At 46.2% G+C, this 15,706-nt stretch overlaps 3 protein-coding genes across 3 annotated transcripts; all 3 read right to left on the bottom strand.

Annotated features, from left to right (window-relative positions):
- Window positions 1-1,326: 1,326 nt before the first annotated feature.
- Window positions 1,327-5,386, bottom strand: H6S33_006003 (uncharacterized protein; the record flags this gene model as incomplete). Its single annotated transcript, XM_044837411.1, has 6 exons — window positions 1,327-1,552; window positions 1,618-1,867; window positions 1,935-2,159; window positions 2,608-3,658; window positions 3,861-4,240; window positions 4,318-5,386. 6 exons carry the CDS (start codon window positions 5,384-5,386, stop codon window positions 1,327-1,329), a joined length of 3,201 nt encoding a protein of 1,066 aa, XP_044699312.1.
- Window positions 5,387-6,088: 702 nt separating this feature from the next.
- Window positions 6,089-7,157, bottom strand: H6S33_006004 (uncharacterized protein; the record flags this gene model as incomplete). The annotated part of the gene is made up of 4 exons (XM_044837412.1): window positions 6,089-6,549; window positions 6,605-6,629; window positions 6,695-6,763; window positions 6,822-7,157. The coding sequence occupies 4 exons, from the start codon at window positions 7,155-7,157 to the stop codon at window positions 6,089-6,091; spliced, it is 891 nt and encodes a 296-aa protein (XP_044699313.1).
- A 1,805-nt stretch (window positions 7,158-8,962) lies between these two features.
- On the bottom strand, window positions 8,963-15,500 carry H6S33_006005 (uncharacterized protein; the record flags this gene model as incomplete). Its single annotated transcript, XM_044837413.1, has 10 exons — window positions 8,963-9,732; window positions 9,783-10,113; window positions 10,161-12,006; window positions 12,070-13,012; window positions 13,064-13,135; window positions 13,214-13,454; window positions 13,519-13,757; window positions 13,820-13,903; window positions 13,981-14,052; window positions 14,120-15,500. 10 exons carry the CDS (start codon window positions 15,498-15,500, stop codon window positions 8,963-8,965), a joined length of 5,979 nt encoding a protein of 1,992 aa, XP_044699314.1.
- Window positions 15,501-15,706: the final 206 nt, after the last annotated feature.

Genomic DNA, 15,706 nt, shown 5'->3' on the forward strand with positions numbered 1-15,706 from the left:
GCTTAGTAGGGATATCTATCTTTTTGTGTCACTCCGTAATTATTTCTTACTCATTATCACTGCAATGATCTTTTTGTATTGTCTTTTTGGGAGGAGCTGGGAGTTCTAGAAAGTGCGCATGCGGGATCAGAAGAATATAAATTCTGCGGCTAGATAGAGTTGGCGCAATATATTAGCTGGTCTCTGGATTCTCATCGGAAATGTGCACGGGACATGAGTGAGCACTCTTTTCTAGGATTGCACCTAACCCACAACGGGGGCTTATATTAGGAGAACATAATAAGCTCGAGAGGATCATGGGGGTAAGTTTAAAATAAAAGAACAAAAAGTACTTCTGGCCATGTTTTACGGGGAGTAGGTCCGATTTATGATTTATATACCCGCATGCGCAGCTAAAAAAGATAAAATAAAACCGGAAAAGGTCTAAAATGACACATTTTTCGATAGATGTGCTCATGAGATGGGTTAGGGGGTTCTACATAACTACATGTAGTGCAGTATCTAGTATGGGCGGGTGGTCTAGTGGATAGACTGCTCGTCCGGTTAGACACCGAGCGTACCCAGGATACAAACAATACACACATAAGGTCCTGGGTGCAAACCAGGGGTGGGGGTAGCAGTCGCAAATTCCTTAATAAGTCGCTGCAGTACCTTTTGTAGTTTTGTAGAACCTTTTTTTCTTTTTTTTTTTCTTTTCTTGTAGTGAAATAAATTAGGAACGCTATTTTGATGTTTGATTTCTCTAGAGGAGGAAGTGGTCAGTCGTGGGGATAGGAATCAACTTTTATTACTGGCTTTGCTCGGTTTTCTTTGTGCTCTGAGGTCAAGCAGATAGCGAACCGTGTTATCTTGTATCATGTGTTATTGGAGCACGTATACCCAAAACTGTGTCATTTTAGGCCTTTTCCCAATAAAAAACAGGCCCCGAGAGGATTCTAAACCCATCCCCTTGGCAAACGTCCTACTGATACCCAGGCAGGCGTATTATTTAACTACTATGCTACCGGAACTACTGTTGACAGACTGGGCTCTGGAGTGGGTGGTAAAATAACCTTCCCAATAGACACTATCGATTAGATTGATAAGAAAGATCTTGAATGAAATTCGTGGGCAAACGCATACACTCACTCACTCTGTCAATGGCATCGACTCCAGGGTTAGGGTGGGCAGCGTTTTTCGGCAGGCGGGGGGATGATTTGTCTCCATTCTCGTTCCCTATATATGAGGGCCTATGAAAGTTTCACTGCGTTTCCTTGCGCTTCAATTGCTTGCTAATGTACGACGATAAATCTCCTAGGTTCCCGGGTGCTTGGAGCGGGCTGTCCTCTAATCATCAAGCCCCACCAGTTGTCTCTCTTCCTCGAGAACAGCAGCCTGAGCCCTATCTTCAAGGCCTACATCCTTCGACTGCCTACCAGCTCTTCCAGCATGTCTGCACTGCTCACACATGTCCTCCACCTCGCCCTCCCAAATAACCCCCACCAAGGTCGCCAAAGTAGCACCAACCAAACAGATCAACGCCGCCAAACCTTTGACTATCCTAATAATTGTCCTAAAAAACAACCACCAGCTTGGTCAGCAAGGCCGCAGAACAGAGATAAGGGGAGAAGCGCATACCTAGCCCCCGGAAACAGAAATGGCAGAAAGGCAATCCATTGGTCGGTCTGGTAGAGGTCGTTCTGCCGGACTATGTACCATTTCTCTTTCCCCTCTTCTGGGTGCTGTTCACTTTGCCAAAGGACCACGAGACGCTTCTCGAGATCTAAGACGCTGACGAGAGAGACTACGATATGGTGCCACGGGATGAACCAGAATGTGAAGACCTGCGTACTGTCTACGTAGAGCTTTCCTTTACTTTCATCGAAAGCTATATATACAATTGCACAGTCACTACCAGTTACCTCCTACCGGATGAGTGCAGAAATAATACGAACCAACACTGTTCACGTCAATCTGTATGTTCGGTGATAGGACTTTATACCACCGGTATATAGCCAGTATTACGGACCGGGAGGTGAAGAAGGAGTTTTGGCAGCGGTAGACACAGCACAGAGGGTGGTCGAAGGAGCTGTCGGGGAGGAAGTAGGTTTCGAGGACGTGGCGCTGGTGTGTGGGTGGGGAGGTAGTGAGGGCGGTTATTATGGGGGTTATTTCTGTCACTGATCATTGGGTTAGCTAGCTGGGCTTGGATCGACGGAGTAGGCGTGAGCTTTGGTACTGTACTGACCAGGGTTTTCCATATCGAGACGTATGACTGGGCGAGAGATATATTGCTACAGCACTAGCTAGGCGAAGACTTAAAAAGTAAAGGGCTAGGTGGCAGTAACGAGAAGAGGTCAAGAGTTGTGCTCTTTATGGAGGTAACTACTAACCGCTGATCTAGGAACAGGTCTATTTTAATGACGTCACTATAGTACGGAACGGCTAAATTGACAAAATCATGGTGTTAAATCATTGACAGCGCAGCCACAACTACACTTCCCCGAAAAAATTAACTATATTTACAGACTAAACCCATTCCCCGTCATATATTCAGGATGAAATTTGCTGCTGCAGACGAAATTAATATGCAAAAAACTAAGATAATCAACCTAACAATTTCAACACCGTATTCATAATCCTCCAACCATGTCCATAGCTCCAACCCTTCAGTACTCCAAATAATAAACCCAGGACCCCCGAATGCAAGAAATAAGAAAGTCAATACGGCAGCAGTATAGATCCTTGGATCTGCCAACGGCTTGAAGAATGTTCTCGTAGGCAAAATACAACTTCCTATAAACAGAACACAGACTACCGACGGCGCATAGCTTAGGACGCCCCAGATGCCTTGGTAAGAATAGTCGTAGATCAATATAGCACTTAGAGCACTAATTGCGATGGGGTAACCAAAAAGAAATGGCCTTATTTTCTCCCCCGGTAGCCTGCCCGGTTGAATCAGTGGAGGTCGTTGGCCATAAATAATACTTGGTTTTCTGACTGGGAAAAGTGTAAGCTCGGGTTTTGGATCAAACTGAGCCTCCCACTGCTGCCAGCGGATTGCTTGTGTGGCTCGGCGATATCGCTTTCGTTTGAGGTCTCCTGATCCAAGATCATATCCGGTGAACAATGCATCTGGATCCGACATCTCAATGTCGACTGAGTTATCTCTCTGCAAAAGCTCTTGTATGCTATAGGTGAGCTGCGACTGCGTATCAGTATCAGAGGACGCCGTATTGAACAGCCTTTCTGCAGCTGTCATTTGATTGATGAAGGTTTGAATAGCGTCATAGGACACCATACGTATAGGCGGAAGGGTTCGAAACAATTGAGTTCCAGCAAAGGCGCTGAATTCAAGTTGCGATAATTCCGGAAATCGTGCCGAGATAAGGGGGTAGGAACCCCAACATGTTATATATAGGGTTTCATTTTTTGATAAATCTGTTTTTGACAGCTCGGATTCCATTATGTAGTTGTAAAGTGACCATTCGATAACCTCACCCATCTCACCTACTCGGAAGGCCCATCTACTGTAGTTATCGGATTCTGTCAATTCTGCAGTTGCGTTTGAGACGAGCCAACGCATACCTCTTGGTGTGTCCATAATTTTATACCAGGTGTCGTTGTTACCGTTATTTGTCAGGTCCAGCTGTAATCTCTCTTGTTCTCTGATCCATATCTATTCCACAACGAGCCTTGTTAGCTAACCATATTAGTATAAACCAGCATTGAGTAATGATTCGAGAGCTTACACAAGTATTAAGATAATGGGCTAGTTCATGAGATAATACAACAAAGACAAGATAAAATATATGTCCGATGGGTCGTCTGTCGTAGTACATATTTTCAATCATATCAAAAAGGACTCCGTTTAATTTCACTTGGGTGGGATTTGTAAATCTGTTGTGGTGGGCATACTCGTGCATTGTCTCCGGACCCTCTAGTCCTGGCTCTATCCCACCTTTTCTTCGTATCCCCCGCCTTGCTCGTTTCCCAGATCTACGATTTGTCTCTCTGGGGGGCGTAGGCAAGTAATCCTCATCCTCATCATCATCTGGATAATCATTGGGATTATACGAAGAATCATCTGATTCCCTCACGTTCGTAGATGAATTACTTTCAAGCCTTGAAGACTCATCATTTTCAAACGTATCTTCCGAGTCAGACATCGACGTGTCAATGTCATCCCGTAGTGTGTGTTTTGTTGGCGATATAACGATCTCTGGAAATGTCATTCTAAGGAGAGCCATTATACATGCCACTATTTTCAGAAGGTTACCATCAGTATAAAGACAGTATATCTCAGGGTTTGTATCAGTAAATGAGAATCCTAACTACCTTCTTCGGCGGTTGGTGGGCCCTCATCTTCGAACCGGTCCTCGGTATCGTTTTGATATCTAGAAGGATGCGCACGGCAGATCCACACATAATTTCTTGCAACCTCTGGTTGACTGAGAACCCGTCTTACCAGCGCAACGAGCTGATATATGTAGTCCGATTCCTCTAGATAGCCGCAAGAATCCTCCGAGCCTCTTCTTAGATCAAGAATATCTAGCGTTGGCCAGTATTCCTCATCATTGGTGATGTCGTATTGCCCAGCAATTATTTCCTCTGGCGTCTCCCCACTTTCACCTGGTAATATTGGGCCACTGATAATCGGAACTCTATCTTGGTGTGGCATATCACGTAATATCTCAGCAGGATTGTCGAGATAAGTCCTCTGGACGCGCCCTGGATTCAGAGCTCCAGTGCTTAGGAAGTTCACGATGCTGGCTCTAGCGTTAGGATCATTGGCAAACTGGGTTGATAGGGTTTCCTGCAATTCTCTATTCCGCATCCCTCTATCCGGCGGTGGTAGTTTATTGGTCTTTTCCCTGATCCATGGGCCAGGCAGCGGATCATGCATATCCCACTCTGGCATAGTGCTTGCTATCTCTTCAGCAGTTACTGGCCTTCTACGAGCCATTTCATACTGATCTAGTGGCCTTTTTAGCTCATCAGGGTCCCTAGACACTGGTATAGAACCTGGATTCAGTGGAGTTGGCCTTATATTGCGGGGTTCCTCTCCTGCCGTTCTTCTATAAACTTCATGGAGGATGCTCAGAGCATCCATGCGATGTCTATGGCTTCTTAGCTCAGCAATCTCTCTGAGAATTTCCGTAAGTGCCTTAGACCCACGGATGGTAGTCAAATCAGTGTAACTCAGTCTCACTTGATATTTGGGTCTAGTGTCGAGATCTTCGAGAGCGCTGACTTTTGCATTGAGTTTGTGGAGAACGGTAGCGAATCGGGTGGGGTCGTTGAAGTTCACTTTGTACTTCCAGAACCACTTGTCAATCTCTTTTTGGGTTTCAGCTCGCACGAGTCTGTCGTCATTTTTCCAGTAAATTCGGGGAAGAGTCGTCATTTTGAATGGATATAGTTAATCGAGACCTATTTTGCAGAATTCGAAAGAGTAGGGAATGTTTATAGACTTGACATGATATAATAGTTCATATAAGGTAAGTGACAAACTAAGCTAGGAGTTTCAGTTATCTTTAGGACAAAGGAATTATCGGATCTACACAGGCTAGCGATGTCTCTGTCACTGGGTCGGTAGGTGTATTTATTCGTTAGTTGTAGGCTAGCACCGTGTATTTGAAGGTCCCTCTTTGTTAGACACCTACGAGCAATGCACATAATATGTATGTAGGAGGCAAACGAGTGACAAAGAAAACTGAAGGCGAAACCGAATGGAAGAAGAAATCTTGAAACTTAATATGTAACGGAGCCTCCTGAATTATTTCTCCTCCCAGATCTCCATGTAAACTGCGGTACAATATGTGATGTTTATATTGGTCAGTCCAAGTGAGGTGTAAGAGCAGTAATTACATGTAACGGCTAGAGGTCGATATTGTAAGTACATGTATTAATTGCGATATGCTAGAATATACGTATGCATGCATAATGTTGGGCCCTAACCCTACCTAATTTTATTACTCTTGGTTAGCAATATATGGTTGTTGGATTGATGCAATCTCTCAAAAAACTACATTCTTAGTTCTCAGAAACATTTATGGTTATTTACTCTAGTACTAGCATCCGGGTATATTTCATATACATCAGCTAATTAAAACCCGGTCTTCCCTTCAAAGATCATATTCAACCATGCTGCCAACCTCACCCCACCCTTCGCAATCTGCATCTCCACAATCCCAGTGCTTCCCTCATAATACTCACCACCCGCGACCTCTGTCCCATTAACCTTTTCTGGTCCCTCCTCAAGCACATACCCGCACACCAACTTATTCGAATCCTGAGCCCACTTTGCCGCACTCTTCGCCGGCCCGTCACCTTTGACGTCGTGATACCGGATCCAATTGTCAACCTCACGCTTAAACTCACCCGCATTGACCTTTGCAGCGAGGTTGTTTGCCCAGCCCAAGGAGTCGGTAAAGGTGGGAGTGCTATTTGTGACGTTGAGCATGAGGTTAGGGATAGATGTGTCCCAGACGGCGTGCAGGTTTGTGGACTTCCCGAGGAATGTTACGGCCACATCGTTGGCACCAGTACCGTAGGCTTCGGTATGAACTTGTGGAAGGTTAGTGGGACACATAATCTCATTGGATGGAGAGGGTGGGCTTACGGGGCTGGGTGATGTCCCCGAGAAACTGAGGGGCATTAGCATTATTGTGCGCCAGAATAATTTTCGAAAAACAAAGGTAGGAATACTAACATGAATGAGAAACCTCAGAGCATCCCTCTTATCTATCCACTCAACCTTCTTGCTCTGCAACCTTGCAGTCTGCGCATTATTAGTCTGCCTGCCGATCCCTCCGCAAGTGGGCAAATTTCAAACCTACATAATTTGCAATGGCGCTGACAATACACCCCTCTGGAGGGCAATCCCCAGGATACTCAATCTTACACGAATGTGGCGGTGGATCATCATGCCCATTCACAAAATGATATCCTGAAGAGAAAGCACCTCCTTCCGTATACCTGTAGCTGTCTGCCCAAGTCGCGATATTACCCATATACGTTGGGGTCGTGTCATTGAGGTAGTACTGGACCTTCTCGATCGTGCCTGGGAGAAGATAAGTCTGCGCCAGGAGTCCTACAGTCTGGTGTCCCAGCTGTCCCCAGGCAGAGACGAGGGAGGGTGTAAGGGAGAGAACGGCGGGAAGGAGGAACTTCATACTGGCGATTTTGCGGCACAGGAAGATACAGCTCCAAACCTGCGAATGAGCTGCGTCCGGTGCTCTACTTAAACTCTTTGCAAGTCTACCATTATTTACTTTTTACTTGGCCGACCGAGGATATGTAAACAAAACCGCCACTACGGAAGAGACCGTTGTAGATCGGTATCCACCGATACGATAACAGGTTTATTGAACTTCCTAATGGAGTTGTAGTTGGTACGATCCCTGTACTCCAAGTAATTTTAAAAGGCTTATATCCAATCGAGTGCGGAAGGTGAATTATTTGCACTAGATTATCTTGATCTTTGGTTGGATAAAGGTTTGGAGTACTAGTAAAAAGGTCCCAAGGCGACTTGATTGGTGGAGGTTCAGCACGTGTAGTAGTACAAATGCAGATCTCAGTATGTATCATGACTTCCTTCCAGTCCGAGATTTCGATATCACTTATGCCGGGATGGTGGTCGAGTGTACAGTACAGATAAGAAAATATAAATACTTCATTACCAGGCTGAATGATAGGAGCATTAAGTTAAATGGTTCCTAGTCCATATAGAATGCAGATAGTTATAAATAATTTATTTACCAGTACTGAACGTGAAAATATTTAACAAGTGATATCCCCGCAATAATTAAAAATCTGTCAATAAAGCATTAACCGTTTCCTGCCCATCCGTCTTATATCTTTCGTTGGGCCTTGCCCGCGGAACTCACAAGACTCACATCATGAACATATATGGTAGATAGATAAGTTATAATATGCAACCTTAAACACAATAGAAGATGACAGATAAAAATCAAACACATGAAAATAGGTAATAAAAAACAAAAACAAAAATCAATGCGTCTAACATTATCTCGAGAAAGAAAGAAAGACCATCTAACCGCTGAAGAAGGGGAAAGTAAGTAAGAGTAAGTACCACTACACCATGTCCATTTACAGACTCTTCCGCTAGCCCCATCCCCTCTCTTCCATACTACTCCCCCAAACGGATTGATAAGAAGAAAAAAGTGAGGGAAAATAAAAGCTGCAAGAGAAAAGCACTCAGAGCTGCAATGGAACAAACAAGTAACGCAAGCAAGCAAGCAGGCAAACAAACAAACAACATAGCTAGCAAAGTAAAGGAAGTAAGCACGCATAAAAGGGACCCCACAGAAACGAAAAAAAAAAGAATTAACACCAGAACCGCCCGGAAGTGAACCCGCCGCGCCAGCGCAAAACCCCATACAAAAAGAAAGATGAGAATAATAACCCCAAGAAAGCCCTTGAGAAGATAGAAGCCGGGAAAAAAAATGATCAAACTCCACCAGAGAAGAAAAGAAAAGAAAGAGGTTCCCCTTTTCAGTCTCGCTACTCAATCGGTCCGCCTCCGTACGAGAGAAGAGTGTTGAGGCAAAGAGGGAAACGTCGTACTAAGAATACACAAAACATCTTCCACGATTACCACTTGAAAATTTCTGCCCGTGTCTGCCGCCCCAGTCTGCTCATGTGCTAGATCGCTCCAATATCGCACATCTTGTAACGATCCTCTCAAACAGCGACTGGAGAAGGAAACAATAGACACATAAAATAGAATGAGAAAGGAGAGAAGAGAAAACACAATAGATATGAAATCCCATACACAGAAAAATCCATAAAAAAAAAAAAAGAACCCTGGAGAAAAAATAAGAAACAAACATGTGTAATGATACAGTTTCCCAAGAAGATAGGAAATAAAGAAATGAGATACCAAAACCTGAACCTTAAGCCTTCGCGAAATAACCCGCGGTTTTCAGTTAGCGGGTAAACGAAGATTATCCGCCCGTTATGATCCAGCCCTCCGCCTCAACCCAAAATCCGCTGCAGTTCCTAGTCTCTTAAGCTCCTCTACACTGATATCACCATCTTCAACAACCTCAGAACTTCCGTTGACTGAAGTGCCACTGCTAGGCTTCTTCTCGGCTGCTGGGGACATTGATGGTCCGGTCTTGACAACTTTAGGACTATTTATGTCCGCCGTACCTTCCATAAGGACATCCTCCTCCTCATCTGCCTTTTTCTTGTAGTTCTTATTGTTTCGGTTATAGGTGACCTTAGGCTTATGAACCCTATATGCTGGGTTCGGGTACTTAGCTGGCACAGCATTGGATGTTGCATTGGCGGTAGGGACAGCCGGGGTAACCTCAATAGTAACAGCGGCAGGAGTGGGAGTTACTGGCGCAGCAACAGGTTCGTCATCAAAATCGACAGGCGGCGCCATTATGGTGGGATCGTCTGGAGTGTTGGAACTGCGGGAACGCGACTTATACGGAAGCTGTTCGTCTAGAATGGAAAGGTCCAAGTCAAATTCGTTCTCGGTAAGTGGCGAAGTATTGGTTGAAGAAATGGCGACAGGAGGAATGGATTTGGCCGGGGTGGAGGGAGGTCCTGAGGCAACGATGACTGAAGTGAGAGTTGGAGTCGCTGGAGGTGGAGTATCATTTTTAACAATGGCGGAGGCGGTAACTTTGACTGCCGACGTCACCATCATTGGCTTTTTGCACACGATAACATCTTCCAGCTCTTCCTGCTCATCATCAACAATCGCCTCATCACCTATTTCAGATTAGCAACCTGTTCCTATAGAAAAAGTGGAACGAGAATACCTTGAGAGCCGGGCAGGAAGTTAGAAGGGCGACCAGAATCATCTCCCAGTGAGCGCCAAGGATCGGATGCACGAGATCCAACAGCATACTTCCTTCTCGAGGCAGCAGGCGCAGACTTTCTTCTTGCGGAAACCTTGGCAGGTTTAGAAGCAGAAGGGACACCAAGGTTTGTAGAATTGATGGTAGAATCCCTCCTCGCACGACTAGCAGTGCCTGGTGTGGTGACCTTGGCAGGCATGATTGTAGAGTTTCTCCTGGCGCTACTTCTTGAAGGCTTAGCGCTAGGAGTCTTAACCTTTGCGAGGTGCCAAGTATCATGATGGCATTTGGTCTAGGAGAAGTCAGAATTAATCTTCTCAAAGCTAGTGTTAGACATACCTTGAGAGCCTTGCACTCCTCGCAAGAAGGCTTTCTTCCTTGGAATCCAGCAGGACGGCCAGAAACTCCAGTAGAATCTTTGGAACCCCTGGCTTTCTTAGGCGGGGTGAGTTCCATATCATGATCATCGCCTTCGGTTCTAGCCCGTTTTTGACCATTGCTTGAGCCTACACCAGATGATTCTTGTACAAAATCATTTTCGTCCTCGTTTTCCGGGCCTGGCGTAGGAGTAACCCTGTCGGAGATTGGTTTTGATTTCAAAGGGTCCAGAAGTTTTCCCTTGTCTTTCCCCATTTCAATTTCCTCCTCAACATCAGATTCATCGCCGCCTTCATCTTCTGCCTCATCCTCGCGCTGGTCCCTATCTTCAGCCTCATGAAGGACTTCATCTTCAGCTTCAGGCTGGACCCCCTCCTCTGGTTCACGCGGAGCATCATCTTCAACCTCATTCTTGACCGTTGCTTTACTTTTGCCTTTCTCTGAGTCGCCTGTGGTCGGCATAACACCTCCATTAGCTTCCAACAAAGCGACAAGCTCAGCAATTTCGGCTTTGTGCTTGCACCCGGTTTTCTTCATCCGGCAGTTTTGGCAGCCAGCCCTAGCTGGTCCAAGGTTTGACTCCTTAGCAACATAGATAGAGCCATCCTTAAGAGTAAACGCTTCTCCATCGCCCCCTTCGACCGTGTGACTAGATTTCCCTTTAGTCTTGCGTTTCTTGGCGGAGTCTTCGGTGGTGGCTTTCTTGGACCCGGTGGGTGTCTTAGCGGGCGTCTTGTTTGGGCGACCTCTCTTCTTGTTTGAAGACTCAATATCGGCTTCACCCTTGCGCTTGAGTTTCTTGGGTGTTTTGGTGTTTCCATGTGATTTAGATGTAGATGCTTCCCCGCTGGACTCGCTATCTCCAGGTGTAGTGGAAGCCCTCATTCGGACCCTTAGACCTTCTCGCCTTGGCGCTTCAGCCCTCCTGGCCTCCTCGATCTTTAAACGTTCAAGTCTCTTTAATTCTGCTTTGCTTGGGCCTCTCTTCACCGTCTCCTCGGGGATCCATTTCCCTTGTGCCCACTCGGGAACTCTCTCGCCGATTGCTTCAATCTTGTGTGCTACACGCTTCCAGATACACCAACGACCAAATCTCTTGATCCATTCCAAAGGATCGTCGCTGCAAGGAGCGGGAATTGCACGCTTGACAGCGTCGACTTGTCTGGCAGTTAAAGTTGGTCTTCCGGGGCGGAGAGAAGTCTTGATAGAGCCACAAGAAATCAAAGCGGTTCTAAGCAAGAAATTGCAGAGATCGGGAAGGCCTTCGAGCTCTTGTCGAGTATATACTGGCCTTCCTTTCTGAGCCCGAGCCCCCTTTTGCCTGAGGACACGACCATGTGCGAGGGCCTTGTCAATTTCCATGGGGATGGGATCTTTGGTGAGATAATAATACAAAGTGTGCCACATAAGAGTTGTGTATTTGGGGTAGCGCTGGCTAAGTTTGGTATCGGTCACGACCTCGATCTTTTGAACGGCCATCTGTTTAGTGTAATGGCTGCGAGTGAGGAAGTTGCCACCGATGACAAGACTGTCTTTTGGAGTATACACAGCGTGGATCCACCCAGATGGGATGAACATCGTATCTCCCTTATTAAGCGTGACAAGCATGCACGGATCGTCACACAAACGAGGGAAGAAAGTTGTGTTCATATCGGGGTTCATGGACCACTGCTCGTAAATCTCTAGATTCTTTTCGGTTGGCGGAAGGACCAAGAAGACCTTTTGTCCTTCATAGATGTGGTAAAACACTGATGAACCAGCAAAATCAATGTGGAAATCGGTAAAAGAATCTGCAACGGACATGAGACTAATAAAAATATGTTAGTAAGATGAGTTTCAAATGTAATGGGAGCGAGGAATTGCGACATACACATATTTCCCCACATGCGGCTTCACATCGCTATCATTTGATCGACGCCAGACTTTATCGGAAAGATCTAACTTCCTGACAACCTCCGGCCGTGAAATCTGCTCCCCGAGTGGAGTATTTGTCACCTCACAACTGATACAGTTGTAGATATCATTACGTTCTTTACTCTCGAAGTAACTGACCAGTTCCTCCATATTCCACTTATCATCCCTTGTAGTAGACTGGCGAAGAACGTTGATCATCTCAACTCTCATCTGTGCTCCAATAAGTTCCCCAACCTTGCGAACAGTCAGGCCCTTGGGAATGATCATGTCGAGGCAGTCGGCTCCCTCGCGGCGTTCCTTGACATCATACTCGCCTTCGACTAGAGTCTTCTTAATACGATTGACTTCTTTCTGGTCAAAGTCGCCATTCTCAAGAGTCATTTCTGGGGAGTTCCCTTTGCCCTTCTTACTACCCCTTGGATCCTGGTTCGCGATTGGAGAGCGTGGAGGAGCTGGCGGCGCTGGTAGTTGCACAGGATGGCTCTCAGCTGGAACATCAGGGAAGCCAGGCTCGGGAGTTATTGACATATTGAGATAATCTTGTTCACTTCGTGATTGCTCACGTGGTGGCTGCTGACTTGAGGACTGCTCGATTAGTGGCTGCTCACTTTTCGGCTTATTGTCCTCGCTAAAATCAATCCAGGGCGCAGGATTTTCGGTTGCCGGAACAACAAAAGGCTGATTCCATCCGGTTGGCATATCGTCAATGAATTCAACAGTAACTTGTTCAGGCCGTAGTCGAGGGAGTGTATCGGCAGCGAAAGTGTGCGTACGATCACGAATTATAGCCACGTAAGGGTGGAGTTTACTGTCATTAGGGTTTTTGATTGGAGCAGAAGATCCGTTATGGAGCGCGTTATAATCAATCGCCGTTGTTGCACGAGTTGATGTACGTTTCACTAACACAAAATTAGGTACAAAAGCAAAAGTAATTGAGGAGTGTGGCTTACTTGTAGATTTGCCATACTTAGGCTCACAGGGAGCACAGTAGAACTTATCGATTCTCTTTACTGTTGTGTCGTCTAATTTCAGGCAGTGAGAATGATACCACTTCCCGCAACCATCACACCCAATCCAGGCAACTTGATCAAGTCTAAAACCAAATGAGTCTCGATACTTCGTATCGCATTCTCCACATATCTCGTTATCAGGATCCCCTGGTTCACGAGACAACTCGCCAGATGGTGATAGGATGGAAAGCTGCTTAAGCTCTTCCTGAATTGGTCCAGGGCCGGCAGCAGTGGAACCACCGAGTTCAGCTTCTTGGGAAGAATCGAATGCAGTCACAGGAAGACCATTATTCAAGGAGTCGCCAAGACCGAAAATTGGCTCGTTACCAACCTGCAGTCGCCAATGTGTTAGTGAAACTAAAAACAGACAATCAATTTCCTCTTGAAACACTTACAGCTTGAGCGAATTCAAAATCTTCATTCTCTTTGATAACAAAATCTTCTTCTTCAATCTCCTCTTCTACCTCGGTATTCATTGACTGGATATCAACGGTAGGGATATCCACACTGGCCTTCTCGGCGATCTCTTCAGTTGATACGGCTTCTTCATTTGGAGAAATCGAGCTAGGTATGGCGTCGTTTACAATTGGTTCAATGGCTGGTATTTTATCATTGAGGGTTGATATTTCCATCTCTGCAAAAATAACTTTAGTAAAAAGCGATTAGAAGATTGTGGAGATAATTGAATTAGTTTACCTTCAGCAATATTTTGTTGCATCTCTACATCTTCAGATATGGAAATTTCCTGCTTAGAAGCCTCAATCTGTTCTTGACTTGGCTCTGGTACCGCGAAATACGTATTAACTCAATTCACAAGTAAAAAGTGAGCATATAGCATCGAAAGTTAACAAACATACCGATGGCACCACTATCAGGTGATGGTTTACTAAAAATAGACTTCTCCTCCTCTGTGGACTTGGAAGCCAACTCTGAATTTTGAATAAGTGAATATAATTTGTATACTAAAATCCCAGGAGATGGGGAGGAATTTTATACCTTTATCAAGGACCTCACTGATGTTTCTATCAACTGGAGCTTCTACTACAATAGACTCTTCCAGATCCTTCATTACACTGTCTTCAGCAGCCAGCTGAGCATCGGGTGTATTCTCAGGTTCTTTCACCACCGGAACATGTTCGGTAATAGCAACGCTAGATGGTTCTTTGACATGAATAACATCTTCGGAATCGAGTGTGATTGCTTCTGGAGGTTCATAAACCGGCGAATTGGGACGAGAAGGAAAGGGTGAATATGCGGGCGAAGGACTCGGTGGATCCGTCGACTCAATTGCAGCCGTTGTCAAGCAGTTCTGCCGTATTGGGGAGGTTTGAGGAACCCCACCATTGACAGTTATCACATTCGAGATCTTGCTCTCTACCAGCTGAGCCTTGGCCTGGGAGGGCTTCTCAGTCTCGGCAATGTCTTTAATAGGACTCAAAGCACGAGCACGACTCTTGCGAGAGTTCTGACGATTCGAAGCCGAGCCACGTCCACGGGAAGAAGTATTACGCGATCCGCGGCCCTCACGCGATGACCCCGCACCCTTTCCGGTGCCCGTATCTTTTGGTGTGGCATTTTCTTTCGCGTCTTTCTTTGCCCGCCCCTTGTTTGAACGTTCCGACCTGTAACCCGCAGTGACCAGAGGGAATGATAGCTGTTGAGAACGCGGGGAAGCTGCCCGGCCGAGTGGCGGGGCAGAATGAAGGTAGCTATCGCCTCCGGGTGCGGGGGTCTTGACCATCACCGGCGACTTCATCGGCGGCTCTAAGCGAGTAGCGGATGTTCGGCGCTCAAAAATATACGCTGTATGAAAGCTATCATTATTCATCGCGTGGACATTCTGCGGGGGATAAGCAGTATTGTAGCTCCCATTTCGCATCGGATACCCGTCGGCAGACCATGTTGCGGGTAGAACACCGCTCGTGTTCGACGAGGAGGTAATTGAAGAAGAGCGCAAATTAGAGGGCGGTGCTGCCGTAGGCGCGTGCGAAGCCGACTGGGACCGTGAAGCTATAAAGCTTGGAGGAGCAGTTGAGAGCGCAATGTCTGCGAACATCTGCATAGGATCGTAATCCACGGGAGTGTTTTCCATGTTATAGCGCGAAGCCGTGGCGAACGACGAAAATAGTGATTGTCGAGGAGGAGGGGCGGAAGAAAGAGACGCTGTAGGAGGCGGAGGGGGGGGCGGAAGATTGTTTGGTACTTGTTGTGAAGGAGGCTCATCGTTCCTAGAAGAGGGAGGCATTGTAGGGCCGAGGACAGGTGATAGAGGCTCGACGTAAGACTTCGCGAATTCCGGCGGTGGAGTTCTGTAGCCAAAACGAGAGCCGTAAGGCATTTTCGTTTTATATTCGTCCATTTTATCAGGTTCGGTCATCCGGGGTTGAAGGGGGTGTAGTTGAATCAACTACGACCTCCGGAAGAGGGGGGATGACGAGAACTGGGCGCACAATTCGCTGGAGAAGTTGTAAATATTAAGGTAAAGAGAGCGATAGAAGGGGGGGTGCGGAGTTAGGAGGAGGATATACGGAATTGTTAAATGAGAAGGGTAATAAGCGAACGGGTACCGTGAAGCGATGGCGC

The sequence above is a fragment of the Morchella sextelata genome (genome assembly GCF_020137385.1).
Source record: "Morchella sextelata strain SCLS chromosome Unknown scls_2, whole genome shotgun sequence".
Lineage (NCBI taxonomy): Eukaryota > Fungi > Ascomycota > Pezizomycetes > Pezizales > Morchellaceae > Morchella > Morchella sextelata.